The sequence below is a fragment of the Phoxinus phoxinus genome (genome assembly GCF_949152265.1).
Source record: "Phoxinus phoxinus genome assembly, chromosome: 1".
In the NCBI taxonomy this organism is placed as follows: Eukaryota; Metazoa; Chordata; class Actinopteri; order Cypriniformes; family Leuciscidae; genus Phoxinus; species Phoxinus phoxinus.
The window spans coordinates 1,593,297-1,614,017 of NC_136876.1; the positions used below are offsets into that span (position 1 = coordinate 1,593,297).

General features: G+C 41.3%; 1 protein-coding gene across 1 annotated transcript; it reads right to left on the reverse strand.

The window, feature by feature from the left end:
• Positions 1-6,635: 6,635 nt before the first annotated feature.
• On the reverse strand, positions 6,636-9,094 carry LOC306999490 (uncharacterized protein; the record flags this gene model as incomplete). Its single annotated transcript, XM_079614193.1, has 2 exons — positions 6,636-6,831; positions 7,704-9,094. The coding sequence occupies 2 exons, from the start codon at positions 9,092-9,094 to the stop codon at positions 6,828-6,830; spliced, it is 1,395 nt and encodes a 464-aa protein (XP_079470319.1). The 3' UTR covers positions 6,636-6,827.
• Between the last annotated feature and the right edge of the window lie 11,627 nt (positions 9,095-20,721).

Here is a 20,721-nt window from a genome sequence, read left to right on the forward strand (position 1 = left end):
TACAAGTTACCATGTGCACTAAAGTTACAACCGGTATATTTCAAGTTTACATTGCTGATGTGAACACGTACCTCTCTCAGTCCAGTAGAATGCAGACTGAGAAACGCACTTACATGACAAACAACTCTCCCAATACCTGTGAGCTACCATGAAGTGACTGAACAATACAAGATTATGGTGAAATAAACTCACATACCCACAAGATAGAAAATGGAAGGTTGCAAAAATATTTGTCATTCTTTAACCTGTTACATAAGCATTTATGTCTGTCTATCTATTCATCGTACAGTAACTGATGCCAATTTAAAAAAAAAAGTATTGCTAATCCTAACATTATATTCTGCTTCTTCATTATAAATCCAGGTATCTAGAAATATAGAAAATAATATAAATAATTTAAATTATTCCAAATATAAATAATGGTAAGAAAAACAGTTCATAAACATAAACACAGAAATACATTTTCATATAGTAGCCAACAAACCCCCTCAGTCTGCTGACACCAATGAAATGAGCTTTAAGTGACAATTTACAGGAGATCTGGAGACATCAGCATAATAAATGAGGTGAAAACAGGAACTATTGTCATGAAATAAAGAGTGTTTTCAGCAGATCTGTTAATATTGATGAGCCTCAGACTATCAACACTCATTCAACAAGCCATTCAGGATCATCAGCAGATCATCTCACTTTATTCTGAGTGTTTGCTGTTAGAAACACATTATTTGAGTCAGGATACATGATAAAAGCCTGTAAAACTGCTCCATTGAAAGACAATACTGTTATTTCTCACACTATGACATGGATAAAACATCAATAACACAAAAACAATCACTAATGACACTCATCTTCATAAACCACTACAGATAAATAACTACAGCAGCATAATGTAGCTTTCCTGTAGCTCAGTGGTAAGAGCATTGCGTTAACAACGCAAGGTTGTGGGTTCGATCCCAGGGGATTGCACATACCTATGTATAAATGTATAGGATAATGCAATGTAAGTCGCTTTGGATAAAAGCGTCTGCCAAAAATGCATAAAAAAAATAATAATAATAATATGTCCAAATTAATCTAGTTTGATCTTATGATAACTACATGAATCACTATAAAGTAAAATAGCCTAATAACATTTTACATGCGCAGAAACTGAAAATTATTAAAGGGATGGTAAAATACCCTTTTCACAAGATGTAAAATAAATATCTGATGTGTGTGTGTGAAGTTTCAGCTCAAAATACTCTATGATATTTGTGAATGTTAAAGTTGTCACTTTTTGAAGGTTAGCAAAAACGCACTGTTTACTAATAAATGTGCTCGACTACAACAACCCCTATGCAAAGACCTGCCCTTACAAGACCCTCCATCCCTTCACCGGCCCTTACAAGACCCTCCATCCCTCCACCTGCCCTTACAAGACCCTCCATCCCTCCACCGGCCCTTACAAGACCCTCCATCCCTCCACCGGCCCTTACAAGACCCTCCATCCCTCCACCTGCCCTTACAAGACCCTCCATCCCTCCACCTGCCCTTACAAGACCCTCCATCCCTCCACCTGCCCTTACAAGACCCTCCATCCCTCCACCGGCCCTTACAAGACCCTCCATCCCTCCACCGGCCTTTACGAGACCCTCCATCCCTCCACCGGCCCTTACGAGACCCTCCATCCCTCCACCGGCCCTTACGAGACCCTCCATCCCTCCACCTGCCCTTACGAGACCCTCCATCCCTCCACCGGCCCTTACGAGACCCTCCATCCCTCCACCGGCCCTTACGAGACCCTCCATCCCTCCACCTACCCTTACGAGACCCTCCATCCCTCCTCCTGCCCTTACGAGACCCTCCATCCCTCCACCGGCCCTTACAAGACCCTCCATCCCTCCACCGGCCCTTACGAGACCCTCCACCTGCCCTTACGAGACCCTCCATCCCTCCACCGGCCCTTACGAGACCCTCCATCCCTCCACCGGCCCTTACGAGACCCTCCATCCCTCCACCTACCCTTACGAGACCCTCCATCCCTCCTCCTGCCCTTACGAGACCCTCCATCCCTCCACCGGCCCTTACGAGACCCTCCATCCCTCCTCCTGCCCTTACAAGACCCTCCATCCCTCCACCGGCCCTTACAAGACCCTCCATCCCTCCACCGGCCCTTACGAGACCCTCCATCCCTCCACCGGCCCTTACGAGACCCTCCATCCCTCCACCGGCCCTTACGAGACCCTCCATCCCTCCACCGGCCCTTACGAGACCCTCCATCCCTCCACCGGCCCTTACGAGACCCTCCATCCCTCCACCGGCCCTTACGAGACCCTTCCCTCATGCATTACACCGGCACTAACGTCGCCAATCAAGCAAAACAAAAAAAGAATGGGCCGCCGATGTTTGGCCGCCACCCAAAAAAAAAAGCCAATTTGGCCTACATGCCTGGACGTCACACTTTAAATCCTGCCTGTTGCCTTTCACCATCCACTTATTTAGCTGCTGTTGCATCAATTTACTTGCCATCTCCTTTTCGCTCTTTCTTTTTCTAGCCCCCGACAGCTTTTTTGCTTTATCCATCTTTTTGCGCCACTGTGTAAATGTTAGGGTTGGTGATGTCACTAACCCGGGAGGAATGTCGTGTAGTCTCTACCAGCCGTTTGTTGCAGCTGTTTAAAAGCAAATATCTCCCTTTGCTTTGAACTTTGAGCGTTGTAACTTTGCAGATGTTGTTTATGCTCAAACAGCAACATTACACACTAACTAAAGTTAGAAAAGAGAAATCATAATCAACCACCCCTTTAAAACGTTTAAAAATAAAGAGCACCACAAATCCAAGAGTAAAACGCTATTCATATTGTTTTATGGTGCTTAATTTAAAAGACCTTTTAATTCATTTTAATTATTCTAAGGTTAGGTACAGTAAGTAAAATCTGTTCTAATTAATAAGCATTTTAATTTTCATACTAACAGTAATTAGATTACAGAAGACTTCTCTGTGGTAAGTTCAGCTCAATCTTTTGTAAAAAAGAGACTTATGGCAGGCAAGCTTCTTACTTTAAATTAAATGTAATTTTATTAAATACAGGTGTACTAGTTTACATACAAATTACTAATATATAAAATACAATAAATCAAAACCAAACAGTTTACACGGTTTGACTGCAGGGATGGGCAGTATTTCAGATACATGTTTTTAAAATACCTATTTGAAATACAAAATACTATTTTGTATTTTAAAGCCTTTGGGGAAAAAAATCAAATGTAATTTGTATTTATCCACACGTCAATAGTAAGAAGAACTGGCATACACACACACACACACATATTGAAACAGCCAATACTATATGATGCTTAATGTAATACTACAATAAGACGTGAAAGATAACTATATTTTTTTATTAGTCCAGTAATCAGACTCTGTTCGACAAGCTTTTAGTGCAAAAAATAGCATCTGAATAATTAGGTTTTTCCTGGTCTGTGGCGGAATTGTTTTCTGAACCTGCAGAATATCAGCAGGGAACGTTTGCGCCAGAACACGCCTCCTCTGTTCACTGAACTGCCCCGGGAGCGCAAGTTCATTCCCTAATTTACCGACGTGCGTCTGTGGAGGGAAAAGTCCGCTGTGTGTCGGGTGTAAAATAGGAATGATACATGCCTTGGTGTACAAAGTAAATTGCGCTGGGTGCAAGATAGGGCCCATAAAGTCTGAATCGATGGAACTTTTTCTAAATCGTTTACATAGATAGGTCCATTTGTGGGGTTAGCAAATTTATCCGTGCAGCTTTTAGTGTGCAGGATTTATTGATTAATAGTGTCAAATGAATCTAAATGAATTCTAATTTTAAATTTTAGATAAACTTTCAAATTTTAATAAACCTATAGAAACAAATAACCTTTACATCAGATAAATATAAAATGACTATACTCAGAAGAGTTTGAACTTATCACTGTTTGGGTTTTGTTTCTTGTCGTTGTCATGTTTCAAAAGGCTTGTTCGACTTGAACCGGCGCTGGACAGACCGATCGGTTTATGACATCAAAGTACCGCGAGAGCAATTCAAAAGCATACGGACCCGTCTGCTCTCAAATCACTCTCGTGGTACTTTGATGTCATTCACTGATCGGTCTGTCCAGCGCCGGTTCAAGTCGAACAAGCCTATTGTCTTGTCATGTGATTCCGTTTGTCATGTGATCCTGACATGTGTCTTGTCATTTGTTTATGCTCTGATCATTGTTCACAGGTGTGTCTTGTTAATTTGTCATCATGAATTTGTTTGTCCCAGCTGTGTCTCGTTTCCCCTGATCTGTGCTGTGTATTTAAGCCCTGTGTTTCAGTCTGTTGTCGTTGCTATCTGTCTGGTTGTTCCTGTGTCTATCTATGTGAACTTTTGAGTTTATTTAATAAAGAACTATTGCATACTTGGATCATGCTTCCTCCTCTGCTTTAGCCACTACGGAACACAACAACAGACCCATTAAGGATCCAGCAGTAGAGACCGGACCAATATGGACCCAGCAATCCGTCTCTTCCGTCTCAGCCAAAATGACCGCCCGATTGAGGACTACGTGGAGGAGTTTTGTGGGCTTTCCCATGGGGTGGATTTTCGTGACAAGGTCTTGAAAAATATGTTTCGCCATGGACTTGATGAATCGATTTACTACCTCATGCCTGACAATACCCCTCACTGCACTCTTGTGCAGTATTTGGACTTTGCCCTTTTGTGAGCGGCTCATCATTTACTGTGGACTTTTGTGGATGAGGAGCCCCGCCGGCCCACAGTACGAAAGCTGTCCCTAAAACGCTCAGCCCCGATTTGCCGGCTTCTTCGTGTCATGCCTGCTGAGCCTGAGATTCTTCACGTCATGCCTGTCGAGCCTGAGTCTTCTGACAAGATTGCGCGCATGAGTCAGCCCGTCCACGGAAGCTGTCCCTGAGATGCTCAGCCCTGATTTGCCGGCTCCACCCTGTTCCTCTGAACTGCCGGCTACGCCCTGTTCCCTTGAACTGCGGGCTTCGCCTTGTTCCCTTGAACTGCCAGCTACGCCCTGAGCCCCTGAACTGCCGGCTCCATCCTGTTCCCTTGAAATGCGGGCTTTGCCTTGTTCCCTTGAACTGCGGGCTCCGCCCTGTTCCCTTGAATTGCCGGCTCCGCCCTGAGCCCCTGAACTGCCGGCTCCGTCCTGTTCTTCTCATAATGCCTGCCAAGCCTGAGCTTCTTCGTGTCATGCCTGTCGAGCCTGAGTCTTTCGACAAGATGGTGCGCATGAGTCAGCCCGTCCACGGAAGCTGTCCCTGAGATGCTCAGCCCTGATTTGCCGGCTCCGAACTAGGTGTTTGCTAATATTAGTATTTAATTACAACAAATCATGAAATATTCATAGGAAAAAAATACTCTTAGACTTGTTTAAAAAGTTTTATGAATCACCACAACATGATTTCATTTTATTAAAAAAGATTCAGAATAATACAAAGGGAAAAAAAACAAAGGACCCGTAAAAGTAAAATGTAAAAGACCCGAAATGTGGCCCCGAAAAAAACCTCTCCAAGGCTTTTTATACTAACCCTGGTCCGGGCCGCCTTCTAACAATGGGCTGTTATTCTACTACAGCCAATTCCCTTAAAGGTCAAACTTTGGACTTATCCTAGTCCTTCATTAACATAGGCTTGCAGAAGCACATATTCAAAATATCCATTTTCTTTTTACACCTATTCTATGCAGCACATAGACAAAAGCTTTATTTGGTAAGTGTCACGGGTCTATGAAGGAGGGCTCAAATGCAGAATGAGTGTAAACATGTTTTTTTAACAAACAGTAGACAGATGACAAGATGTGGTGGGAGAGGTGAACAGTCCAGACAATAGGCAGGGATGAGACACAATGACAGCCGTTGTAACTAGCACAAGATGACTGTAGGCTGGAGAGTAGTAATGGCAGAGCAGAATGAGACCTGAGAATACCAGCAATAGCCAGACAGGAACTTCAAGTACAACAAACAGGCAAAGCACTCAGGGATCTCAGGCTCAGCACCAGGCTTGCTCCAAATCTAAGAGTGTAAGCAGCCAGGGACGCTCTGCTAGCAGGACAGGACTGGAACTACAGACACAGGAGACAAGACAGACAGGACCGATGGCAGAGCTAAAGAACAAAACAAAAAAACAAAACAAAAACTTCTACAAATAAAACACAAGAGGAACAGGTGAGCACACTCAGACAAGGAACAGGTGAGCACACTCAGGTAAACGAGGACTTAACTAGACAAGAGGGTGTGGTTCTGGGAAACAAGGAGGCAGGAGCAAAGGAGCACATGGCCAACACAAACAAAGACAGAGCCATATGTTGAAGCACAACACAAATATAGAGACATGAAACAAAAACACAGACAAAGCTTCCAAGGCAGAACCCTGACAGTAAGTTTGACTGTCGCAACCCTTTTGACCTTTCTCTAGTTTCGCACATTTTCAAGGTCTAAGGTGAATGATGTTCACAGCTCCTTTTAAAAATACATGTGGTCCTAACAGTCTAAACATATTGAGTCCACATACACAGACACACACAACACCTCTGACAATGAACCATAAGTTCATAGGCCAAGCTCAAATTAGGCTTTAAGTAATTTGAGCTTGTCCTGCAAATTCAACATCCTCATTTGAGCAGTTTATTTCAGTTTGCACTGTGTATTATTTTCCTATTTAATCGCTCAACTGGTTCAATAATTTTAACTAACTGCTGAGTACGATGAATCCGTCCGTTCTTAGGGAGTCGAGCCTCAGTGGGTGATCTTCGCCTTTCTCTCCCTTCTCCGTCTTGCGAGCTCTCTTTGTGTTGTCCCTCTGGAGGTGTTCAACTATAAAATAATCCATAAAAATATCAGCTTGTCTGTTACATTAACATTTCTAATTTCTGGGTCATCTCCATCCGTTACTTTCAAAGCATGCAGATAGTCGTTAATATATACCATTTCTTCAGAAGAAGTTTTTTTTCTGGGAATTTATCAGAAGAAGATTTATCAGAAGAGTTCATAATCCTATGATCTCCAATATTTATTACAACTTCAAAACAGAAACAGTAACTCACTGCCATTATAAGTGCATTATGGGGAGCCAGGACATTTTTTTATATATCTCTGATTGTATTCGACTGAAAGAAGGTCATACACACCTAGCATGACTTGAGGGTGAGTAAATCATGGGCTAATTTTTCTTTTTGGGTGATCTCTTTAAAATGCTTTCTCAACGGATCTGCCAGCGCTGTGTAGTAATGTTGCTGCGTGATCGAGATCGGCCTACGAGTAAACCGCTGTCTAGTATTGCTCCGAGCGGATAAACTGTTTGCGCTGCGCAGCTCAGACGAGTAGCGGGGTTTCATTCTGCTTTCGTTTGCCGTGTGATGTGTCTCGTATGCGGCAGAAATGGCAGCTCTCTTGCACCGGCAGAAAAAAAAGTTCTCTCCAAAAAGTTTGCAAAATGTGACCACTTACTCTCAGTCTAGAGCCCTGTATAGTGCTGCATTTCTGCTTTACATGAGCGCCACCTACTGTCAGAGAGTGAATTAGTGGGTTCTTTGCATTGATCTGAACTGACAAATTAGACAATCCTGTTGGTTGAAAACGAGTTAATAGATATCAAGCTAACAAAATGTCCTGTGGCTTTAGGGTGATGTGTGGCTAACTTACACAGAGAGACTTTGTTGCTCAGCATATGAAAATAAACTACTTACCGTGATCTCAGACTGTGTTTAAGTGGTTTCTCCACTGTATGGATCTTCATGTGTCGCTTCAAGTTACTTTTAAAAGAGAAACTCTTTCCGCACTGATCACACGTGTGCGGCTTCTCTCCAGTGTGGATCCTCTCATGTCTTTTCAGAGATGATGACTGACTGAATCTCTTGTCACAGTGTGAACACTTGTAAGGTTTTTCTCCAGTGTGGATCCTCTCATGTGATCTCAGAGATGATGATTGACTGAATCTCTTGTCACAGTGTGAACACTTGTAAGGTTTTTCTCCAGTGTGAATTCTCTCGTGCTGTTTTAAATGTTCCGCTGTAGTAAAAGTCTTCTCACACTCAAAGCACATGTACTCTCTCACACCAGTGTGAGTTTTCTCATGTCCATGTAAATATTGCAGCAGTGAAAAACTCTTTCCACAAACAGAACATGAATATGGCTTCTCCTTCGTATGAACTGTCAGGTGTTGTTTCAGCTCTGATGACCTAGTAAATGTTTTGCTGCATTGATCACATGAGAACGGCTTCTCTCCGGTGTGGATCATCATGTGTATCTTCAGGGCACTTTTAATAGAGAAACTCTTCCCGCACTGATCACACGTGTGCGGCTTCTCTCCAGTGTGGATCATCTCATGTGTTTTCAGAGATGATGATCGACTGAATCTCTCGCCACAGTGTGAACACTTGTAAGGTTTCTCTCCAGTGTGGATCCTCTCATGTGTTTTCAGATGTGCTGACCGACTGAATCTCTTGTCACAGTGTGAACACTTGTAAGGTTTTTCTCCAGTGTGAATTCTCTGGTGCAGTTTTAAATGGCCCGCTGTAGTAAAAGTCTTCTCACACTCAAAGCACATGTACTCTCTCACACCAGTGTGAGTTTTCTCATGTCTATGTAAATTACGCAGCAGTGAAAAACTCTTTCCACACACAGAACATGAATGCGGCTTCTCCTTCATATGAACTGTCAGGTGTCTCTGCAGGTCTGATGCAATACGAAATGTTTTGCCACACTGATCACATGTGAACGGCTTCTCTCCGGAGTGGATCATCATGTGAACATTAAGGGATGATGATTGACTGAATCTCTTCCCGCATTGATCACATGAGAACGGCTTCTCTCCAGTGTGAACTCTTATGTGAATCTCAAGACTTTGTTTGGTTGTGAAACTGTTTCCACACTGAGTGCAGGTGAAAGATTTCTTGGCTCTTCTTTTCTTTAAAAAAATATTTGTAGTCTTTGAGCAACTCAAAGGTTTTCCTCCAGGTTGGACATGATGTTCCTCCTCCACTTCTCTCAGTTCTTCACTCTCCTCCTCCACTTCTATCAGTTCTTCACTCTCCTCCTCCACTTCTCTCAGTTCTTCACTCTCCTCGCTCTCTTCCATCGGGTCTGACAGAAAAGAAACAAATATTATTTTTCAGTACATCAAAATTATTCAAAGAGAGAAAAATGAAGTAAAAGGACATTAAAGTACTGAAGAAAACCCATTCTGGTATACATTCTGTACCATTTCATAGTGTAACGGTTTATCATGTTTCCAATAACAATCCAAGATGGCGTAATGTGCGAGGCGTGTATTCAGTCTGTCCCGTGTATAGTTTTTGTTTTATTGTTTCGGTTTCGATTTTAAAGTTTATTATTATATCCAGACACAAAAATTCAGACGCATAACTCTCCGGTCATATGCTTCTATCCAAGACCAATATTATGTAACGTTAGCCTTGTGCGCGTCTTACTTTTCGCTGAGCCGAGGAGGGGATCCAGCTCCAGGACACCTGCTGTTGCTGACGCTTAAACCAACCACATCGCTGACATATTCCTCGGATGTGCCCCGACTATGGCGGGTTTTTCAGCATGATGAGCTTATCGTGAGTAATTTTCCGGATTCTTGGACCTGCTTGCTTCAGCCCTGGACATCGCTCCTATCATAGGCAGCTGGTTAGCGGATTTGTGGCTGTACAGAAGTACTAACAGTTACATCGGCAGGCTAGCTTTGGTGGCTAACCCTGCCCCCTTACCCGGCTCTCGGGTCCTCGCTGTTTCTCTGCATCTCTGTGACTCGGATCATATATACTCTGCGGGACTCTTGTGACTCACTGGATTACACATTGCAGTGCAATCGCTTCACTAGAACAGTGCTGTGTCGGGAGAAACACGATTGTAGCTTGTTGACGCGGGACCCTGTGCGCATGCGCGACGCTTGGTCGGTGATCGCGCTGGTTCGGTTGTCTTTTCGACTATCAGTATGTCTCGTTTATTGTTGCTTTTGTTATTTATTGTTGCATCATTCCATTGTAAATCACCCATTCATCATGTATCAGGATCCTCTGTTCTTTCAATTCCCCTCTTCTCTATAACCTCATCTGATTTACCTGGTTCCTCTAGAGATATAATTGTCTTTATTGTTACACAATGTTTAGGTTCACCTCCATTTCATATCCAGGCTGTGATATCATTGTGTGTTCATAAAGCTCTGTATACATTCTATTATGCTCATAATCCCATCCCTTTATTTTACATTTCCAAGTGCACTAAACGGCCAGTTTTCACAGTCATCAGCCGGGCTCTTATCCTTCTTCTTCTATTTTCCTCCGGAGACGTTCAGCTAAATCCTGGCCCTGTAACCTCTTTTGGAAACTTAACACCTCATATATTTTCATTTGATGACTTTTGTAATCGTAAAAGTCTTGGTTTCATGCATATTAATATTAGAAGTCTCCTCCCTAAAATTGACTTAGTCACTGCTCTGACACACTCGGCTAACCCTGACATCCTAGCTGTGTCTGAATCTTGGCTTAAGAAATCAATAAAAAATTCAGAAATATCTATTCCAAACTATAATATCTTCCGTCAAGACAGATCTGCAAAAGGGGGCGGAGTTGGAATCTATTGCAGAGATAATCTACAATGCTCCATTGTTCTATCTAGGTCCGCCCCCAAAATGTTTGAGATTTTAATTTTAAAAATCCATTTTTCCAAGGACAAATCACTAACAGTAGCTGCTTGTTATAGACCTCCTTCAGCCCCCAGTTGTGCTATAGACATGCTATGTGAATTGATTGCCCCACACTTATCCTCCGAGTTTTTACTATTAGGAGATTTAAATTTGGACATGTTAAATGTCTCAACAAATTTACAGTCTAAGCTGGATGCACTAAACCTTATACAAATGATTAACGAACCTACTAGATACAATTTAAAATCTGCAAACAAAGGCACTTTGATCGATATAGCGCTCACTAATATGCCTTCAAAATATACACCAGCGGTCTTTAGTCAGGATCTCAGTGATCACTGCCTCATTGCATGTGTTCGTAACGGGTCTGCAGTTAAAAGGCCTTCCCTCATCATCACTAAACGCTCTCTAAAGCACTTCAGTGAACAGGCCTTTCTATTAGATCTTGCCCAGGTATCCTGGAAGGACATTGACCTGATACCATATGTGGAAGACGCCTGGTTCTTCTTTAAGGATGCTTTCATTTCTATCCTGAACAAGCATGCTCCCTTTAAAAAGTTCAGAACAAAAAATAGGCACAGTCCTTGGTTCACTCCGGAATTGACCGCCCTCAGCAAGTACAAAAACATTCTGTGGCGAACTGCATTAGCCTCAAATAACCCTCATGATTTGCAGCTTTTTAAGAAAACCAGAAACCGTTATACACAGGCAGTAAGGGAAGCTAAGGCTAGTTTTTATAAACATAAATTTGCTTCTTGCAGTACCAATTCTAAAAAGTTCTGGGACACAGTCAAATCAATGGAGAACAAGAACACCTCCGCCCAACTGCCCACGGCTTTAAAGTTAGGAGATATTGTCACTACCAATAAGTCCACTATAATAGAGGGATTCAACAAGCACTTTGCTACGGCAGGCCATGTTTTCCATCCAGCTACTTGCTCCCGGGACAACAACACCGTATCTACCTTAGCATCTGGCTCTAGCCCTCCGCAATTCTCATTTGCAGAAATTCAATCTGAAGATGTCTTGAGAGAACTACAGAATCTAGACCCATATAAATCAGCTGGACTTGACAATCTGGACCCCTTCTTTCTGAAAATGTCAGCTGCAATTATTGCCTCTCCCATTACCAGCCTTTTCAATCTCTCATTTGTTTCATCAGAGATACCTAAAGACTGGAAAGCTGCTGCAGTTATCCCCCTATTCAAAGGGGGGGATACTACAGACCCAAACTGTTATAGACCCATCTCCGTCTTGCCCTGCCTCTCAAAAGTCTTTGAAAGCCAAGTCAATAAACAGATAATAGGTCATCTTGAGTTCTACCATTGCCTCTCTGATATGCAATCTGGCTTCAGAGCTGGTCATGGGTGCTCCTCAGCAACACTTAAGGTCCTAAATGATGTTATAACAGCTATTGACCAAAAACAATATTGTGCTGCTGTCTTTATTGACTTGGCCAAAGCTTTCGATTCTGTCAATCACAGTATTCTTATTGGCAGACTCAAGGGCCTGGGTCTTTCAAACAAATGCCTTTCCTGGTTTTCAAATTATTTCTCTGACAGATTTCAGTGTGTTAAGTCTGAGGGCCTGCTGTCAGAGCCCCTGGCTGTCTCTATCGGGGTACCCCAGGGCTCGATTCTTGGACCAATATTATTTTCTGTTTACATTAATGATGTCGCTCGTGCTGTAGGCAACTCTCTTATCCATCTCTACGCAGACGACACCATTTTGTACACATCAGGCCCTACATTGGAAAACGTTTTAGAAAAACTCCAAAAGAGTTTTGATGACCTTCAACTTTCCTTTCGAGGCCTCCAATTGTCTTTAAATTCTGGTAAAACAAAATGCATGATTTTCAACCGGTCACGTTCTGCACCTTCTTGCCCAATAAACATCACCACCCTGGATGGGTCTAAGCTGGAAAATGTGGAGAAATACAAATATTTAGGGGTCTGGCTAGACCCCTCACTCTCTTTTCAGATCCACATAAACCATCTACAGTCTAAGATCAAGTCCAGGATCGGCTTTTTATTTCGAAATAGAGCCTCATTTACTATCTCTGCAAAACAGGCCCTTGTGAAAATGACCGTCATCCCAATACTTGACTTCAGTGATGTTGTCTATAGAACTGCATCCAATTCTCTACTCAAGAAATTGGATGTTGTTTATCACAGTGCCATTCGTTTTGTTACTAAAGCCCCATACAACACCCACCACTGCACTCTTTACTCAATAGTTGGATGGCCTTCGTTACACACCAGACGCCTAAATCATTGGCTCCAGTTAATCTACAAGTCCTTACTAGGTAAAACACCATCTTATCTAAGCACTTTAATAACCATATCTGTACCTACACTTAACTTGCGTTCGAGTAGATATATTTCTTTAGTTGCTACAAAAACTCGCACCTCATTTGGCCGTTTTTCTTTCAAATTTTCAGCTGCAAATGATTGGAACACTTTACAAAAATCTCTCAAACTCGAATCCCTTGTTCCTGTCACTACTTTTAAAACACTACTCTCCAACTTACTGACAGATCATTGTACATGTTGACGCTCTTTGCTTGTTAATGTTTTAGCACAGTCAACAAAGCCTCAACGTATTTTGCACATATTCAATTGAATTCAACTAAAACTATTTGCACATTACTATTAAGTCTGGATTATACTATTATTCTATTGATATTCCTCTCGCACTGCCACTTTACATTTTTAAACAATCTACTTTTAACTTCTTATTAATTTTTAAATGTCTTCTATATGTATGATTGTGTATTTGAATGTTTGTATGCTGTGTGTAACTTTGTTGCCTTGCACCTTCTGCCTTATCTTGGCCAGGTCGCGGTTGCAAATGAGAACTTGTTCTCAACCGATTAACCTGGTTAAATAAAGGTGAAATAAAATATAAAAAAAAATGTGACAATCTGGGCCTCAGGTCAGGAAGCAGACGGACTGGCTTAACCGACCGTCTGCTAGCGGCCTCACGTCACCAAGGTCAGATAAATCCCATCACATAGAGCCTCTTTCACCTAGATATCATCATATAGAGTCTCTTTCCCCTAGATATCATCATATAGAGCCTCTTTCACCTAGATATCATCATATAGAGACTCTTTCATCTAGATATCATCATATAGAGACTCTTTCACCTAGATATCATCATATAGAGCCTCTTTCACCTAGATATCATCATATAGAGACTCTTTCACCTAGATATCATCATATAGAGTCTCTTTCACCTAGATATCATCATATAGAGTCTCTTTCCCCTAGATATCATCATATAGAGACTCTTTCATCTAGATATCATCACATAGAGCCTCTTTCACCTAGATATCATCATATAGAGCCTCTTTCACCTAGATATCATCATATAGAGCCTCTTTCACCTAGATATCATCATATAGAGCCTCTTTCACCTAGATATCATCATATAGAGCCTCTTTCACCTAGATATCATCATATAGAGACTCTTTCACCTAGATATCATCATATAGAGACTCTTTCACCTAGATATCATCATATAGAGCCTCTTTCCCCTAGATATCATCATATAGAGACTCTTTCACCTAGATATCATCATATAGAGACTGTCTGTTCCCCGAACTTGGAAATCCAAAAAACTTTCAAACCCATCTAAGGTTAAAAATTGAATTGATGTTCAACAATTAAAAAAACAGATATAATACAAATGAGCAAATGATAAAGCTTGGGTTGCTGAATATTCGATCTCTTACTTCAAAAGCGCTAATAGTTAATGATATGATTACAGATTATAACCTAGATGTGCTGTGTTTGACAGAAACCTGGCTAAAACCAAACGATTACATTGCTTTAAATGAGTCAACCCCACAAGATTACTATTACGGAAGTGCTTGAATGTTTCTAACATGAATTTTCTTCAGCATCATGAATGAATGAAGAATAAACACCAACCTCTCTGTTCTTCAGGATCTTCAGTGTGTTTCATTCTGCAGGGTTCTGGATCACTCGTGTTCTCACTGTCCTCTTTAATAAACTCAGTCTCTGCAGATTTCAGCTCTTCCTGATGCTTTCATGCTCGTCTTCACTTGTAGCTGACGGGGATTTACAGCATTTATTGGAGAATTGCTGTGGGAGGAGCTTCACTGATGATGTGATGACAGTGGGAGGAGCTTCACTGATGATGTGACTGTAGTGGGAGGAGCTTCACTGATGAATTCCAGTGTGGGTGGAGCTGATCTGCCTAAAATCAAAAACATCAATTACTGATCATTTTTATAATAAATTACACTTCTAAGCATTTATGTCTGTCTATCTATTCATCTTACAGTAACTGATGCCAATTAATTTATTAATTTAATGCTAATCCTAACATTATTCTGCTTCTTCATTAAAATACAGGTATCTAGAAATAAAGAAAAGAATGTAAATAATGTAAATTCTTCCAAATATAAAAAATGGTGAGAAATCAGTTAATAAACACAGAAACCATAAACACAGAAATAAACATATATATAGTAGCCAACAAATCCCCTCAGTCTGCTGACACCAATGAAATGAGCTTTAAGTGACAATTTACAGGAGATCTGGAGACATCTGCATAATAAATGAGGTGAAAACAGGAACTATTGTCATGAAATAAAGAGTGTTTTCAGCAGATCTGTTAATATTGATGAGCCTCAGACTATCAACACTCATTCAACAAGCCATTCAGGATCATCAGCAGATCATCTCACTTTATTCTGAGTGTTTGCTGTTTAACAGATAAATCTATGCGTCGCGCAGAGCCACGTCTTTAAAATTCTAACACTTTATTCTCTGAGTGTACACACACACACACACACACACACCGGCGGCGCCATTCGCCGTCTGTCCGCAGCGCCCAGCAACGGCTCAGGACCTTGTTCAAAATGAATCCTGCCGCGCCAGAGAGCGCCATTCACATAGTTGTATATTACATTTATTATAAATTAATACATTTTATATACATTTATTTGTCTCAAATCGTCGTTATGACTTTGCTGCAATATACATGTTTTACATTAATTTACAGAAATCAGCTGGTTGAATGAAAATTGCTGATGTTATCGGATTTTCAGTATACATTCAGTTAACGGACGCTCTCTGAGATAGAGATAAAGTGCAGACTAAGCAACGTTGTACAGTAGCCTCATTACATAGACATGATCTTAATTCCATAATGTCCTTAAACATAATATTGCAGGCCACATGAAAGTGCGCGTCCGGTGTATGATACCTCGAGTTGTCATAGACACGCCGCGGCGCTTCTCGTCCGGTGTGCGATACCTCGAGTTGTCAAAGACGGCGCTTCTTGTCCGGTGTGTGCGATACCTCGAGTTGTCATAGACGCGGCGCTTCTCGTCGGGTGTGCAACCCCCAGAGGAGGTTGACTCGCAGCATTTCAACACGCGGTTTTTTTCTGCTTGACAAGCCGACCGAACGTGACATGGGGGCGTGGCAGCATCGACGATTCCATTTCCATTCGAAATCGTGACACCCTTAGTTAATATACTATATTTTTGATACTATATTCATCCCATAAATGAACTTGGGAAATTTCAAATCTATACGGATGGGAATATAGATAAATATTAATGTTTGAACTGAAGTTTGACACTGGAAGCATTTTTTTTTGATAATTTTTAGTTTCTGTACATACAATCATGTAACATGTTAATGATTGAATTTCTTTATTGCAATTAATTATTATAAAGTCAAACTATATTTAGATTCACATATTAAGGTGTTGTAGTTATTTGCCTGAAGAGGTTCATAAAGAGAGGTTATTTATATTTTATATAAATTATTATTTTATATAATTATAAATTATAAGTTATTTTATTATTTTGTTTTATTATGGATGATTTATCCATGTTATTTTTGTGAAAAATAATATAGCAGTTTCACAGGCTTTTATCATCTATCCTGACTCAAATAATGTGTTTCTAACAGCAAACACTCAGAATAAAGTGAGATGATCTGCTGATGATCCTGAATGGCTTGTTGAATGAGTGTTGATAGTCTGAGGCTCATCAATATTAACAGATCTGCTGAAAACACTCTTTATTTCATGACAATAGTTCCTGTTTTCACCTCATTTATTATGCTGATGTCTTCAGATCTCCTGTAAATTGTCACTTAAAGCTCATTTCATTGGTGTCAGCAGACTGAGGGGATTTGTTGGTTACTACCCAAAGTATATTTCTGTTTATGCTTTCAACTGTTTTTTTTTTTACTATTATATATACATTATTATATGCTGTTGTCCATGAGCAAAAAACAAACAAACTCAGTAACTCAGTAGATTTGGAAAGATCAGCTCCTCCCACATCAATCACATCATCAGTGAAGCTCCTCCCTCTGTAATTCATCATCAGTGAAGCTCCTCCCACTGCAATTCTCCAATAAATGCTGTAAATCCCCATCAGCTACAAGTGAAGACGAGCATGAAAGCATCAGGAAGAGCTGAAATCTGCAGAGACTGAGTTTATTAAAGAGGACAGTGAGAACACGAGTGATCCAGAACCCTGCAGAATGAAACACACTGAAGATCCTGAAGAACAAAGAGGTTGGTGTTTATTCTTCATTCATTCATGATGCTGAAGAACATTCATGTTAGAAACATTCAAGCACTTCATCACATTTAGATAAACAGTTCAACTATGAAATGGTACAGAATGTTCTGGGTTTTTCTTCAACAAATGGTCAGTAAAGGGAGGTTTCATATTGTCAACATCAGGTCAAACAAAATGTAAATATTTTACCGGTTTTATTTTACATTTATTTTATATATGGTTTACAATTTGTAACAATGTTACTATAGTTTGTGCGTATTTTTACATTTGAACTTCCGTTTTTGTATTTATTGGTTGTTATATGCTTGGTTCTCTCTGTCAATCACTCTTCTCACAACCGCATGTTGCTCAGTGCTTTCACTTCAAGTGCTCGCGCATCTCAGTGACGTCATATACACAGGACTCACAATTCAACCATACATGGTCTGTCACATCCTTCTGACAATATATAACATATTGTAACATCTTTCCCTTTTTATTTATTTTTATATAACACTGTGGTCACTGTATGCAATAAACTTGTGACCAAGAACAACAACATAACACCATATACTCAAAGTAACTCTTCTGTGTCACAATAACATTTAAACAGGTTTAAACAAAATCATTCAAGTGTGTTGGTGTCTTGACTATTCTGCCAAATCTGGTTGTCACAACACTGTTGCTGTTATCTGAATGTTGTGTGCGTGTGTGTGTCTCTGGTACTGTCTGTGAATGTTTCTCATCCAATTGGATCTTCTGATTAGACTGTTCAATCCTGACACTCATGTTTTGTCAAGTCAAGTCAAGTCATCTTTATTTATATAGCGCTTTTTACAATACAGATTGTATCAAAGCAGCTTCACAGTGATAACATGAAAATAATAAAAAAAATAATTTCATCATCATCCACCTTTAAGGCAGATCTATAATATTGTTGAATATTAAATGTCCCCAACTAAGCAAGCCAGAAGGTAAGGCAACAGCGGCAAGGAACCAAAACTCCATCAGGTGACAGAAGGGAGAAAAAAACCTTGGGAGAACCCAGGCTCAGTCGGGGGCCAGTTCTCCTCTGGCCAATGAGTGAACAGTGTATGAAGTTCAGAATGAATCAGAGTATTTGTCCAGTTCCGGTTGGTTGAAGTCGGAGTGGAGAGGAGGAGAGACTGGTTGACACTTCAGGTCAGCGGCGTCGTCGTGTCCTGGCGCTGGTCCTTCATCAGATCTGGAGACGGCCTGGTTCCGGTGGACAGCAGTAAACCTCGGGATAGACAGAGAGACTAATATTAGCGTAGACGCCGTCCTTCTTATGATGTACCAAGTACATCAGGATTACGGGAAGTGTTCCCGGTCCCGGCTGTTCTAAACTATGCAGCCTAATTATATAAGTCTATAATGTGTTATGTGTATGTTTTGTGTGTCTGCTCTCTTTGGTCCTCCAGGCACAATCCTGAGATCTTTCCAATTTCTCCTTACAACAGTTCCATTTTCCAGCTTGACTGTGTATGATCTGTTATTTGCAATTCTTAACACTTTTTCTGTTGTCCAATCAGATCTGCGTTTCGTGTCCAGCTGAACTCTTACGTGTTCTCCTTGCCAGAGTGGTCGAAGATCTTTTGCTCCTCTGTTGTAGTAGAATGCTTGTTTGCGTTGGTTGTCTTTTACGGCATGTTCTGTTTTTACAACACCTGGCTGCAGGAGGCTGTCATGTGTCGGCAGTAATGTTTTAGTCCTTCTGCTCATGAGTCTTTGTGCAGGACTGGCATGGAACCCCTGAGATGGTGTGTTCCTGTGTTCTAGAATAGCTAGATATGGATCAGTCTTTGCTCTCTTTGCTTTTTCCATTAGCTGTTTGGCTGTCTTTACCTCAGACTCCGCTTTGCCGTTGCTTTGTGGATATGCTGGAGATGATGTTAAATTCCCAAGCTGTGCTGAACCTCTTGAATTCTTGTGAGCTGTACTGTGGTCCGTTATCAGAGATCACAGTGTCTGGGATCCCGTGTCGTGCAAAATGGGCCTTTAACTTGTGTATCACTGTACTTGACCTGGTGTCTGTGAGACAGTCTACTTCCCAGAAGTTGGAAAAGTAATCCACTGTGACAAGATATGCTCTGTTGTTAAATGAAAACAAATCTGTTCCCACTTTTGACCATGGTCTCATGGGAATGTCATGTGGGCACATTGTCTCTTTCTGCTGCCGTGCGTCCACCGCTCTGCAGACCGCACAGTTTCCTATGAATGTTCTTAAGGCGGCACTCATCCCAGGCCAATATACACAGTCTCTTGCTCAGCGTAAACAGCTTTCTATGCCTAAGTGTGATGCATGAATTCTCTCCATGATTTCTGTTCTCAGCTCTGCTGGTATTACAGCTCTCTCTCCTCTGAAAATCAGACCATGTTGCACACTAAGCTCTTCTCTTACTGAAAAAAATGGTCTCACCTCTTCTTTCAGCTTAGTTTTCTCTTCTGGCCATCCTTGAACTATCACTTGCTGTAATATCTGAAATGTCCCATCCCTAGCTGTTTCTGTCTGTATCTTCTGTAGACTTCCTTCTGATATAGACAGGTACTGTAGCATGTTAATAGTCTCAATTTCTGTCTCTACGGATCCTTCTGCTGCACACTCTGGTAAGTACGCTCTGCTGAGGGTGTCTGCTAGGTACATTAGTCAACCTGGAACATAGACAACATTAATATCATACCGCTGAAGCTTCAAAAGCATTCTCTGCAATCTCTTAGGTGCGTCTAGAAGTGGCTTTCTTGTGATAGTTTCTAGGGGTTTGTGGTCAGAATGGACTTCAACGTTCCGGCCATAGGAGTACTGGTGGAATTTCTCCATCCCAAACAGGATTGCCAGGCATTCTTTCTCTATTTGAGCATACCCCTTTTCTGTGGGTGTAAGTGCTCTGCTGCAAAAAGCAACTGGTTGTCCTGCCTGTAGAAGTGCTGCACCCAGCCCTGTCTCTGAGGAGTCACACTGAAGAACCAGGTCTTCTTTTGGATTATAGTATTTCAAAACAGGTGCAGAGGCAATCATTTGTTTCAATTTATTGAATGCTTCTTCCTGTATCTCAGTCCATTCCCAAACCACATCTCTGTGTGTCAGTTGTCTTAATGTGTCGCAGCTATCTGACAAGTGTGCACAAAATTTGGACAGATAGTTCACCATACCTAATAATCTCTGCAGCCCCTTCACATCTGACGGTCTGGGCATCTCCACTATGGCTCTCACCTTCTCTGGATCAATCTTTAGACCTTCCGAAGTCAGCCTGTGTCCGATGTATGGCACCTCTTTCTGTTTCAGCTTGAGTTTGTTGAAGTTCAGTTTCAAGTTTCTGTCTCTACATCGCTCCAGTAGTTGTCTTAGTTTTTCGTTATGATCTTTCTCCGCTGTCTCATCATTATCACCTTCCCCACAGATGAGGATGTCATCCGCTATTATCCGGATTCCTGGGAGCCCCTCCAACGCCTGAGTCAACCTGTGCTGGAAAACTTCTGG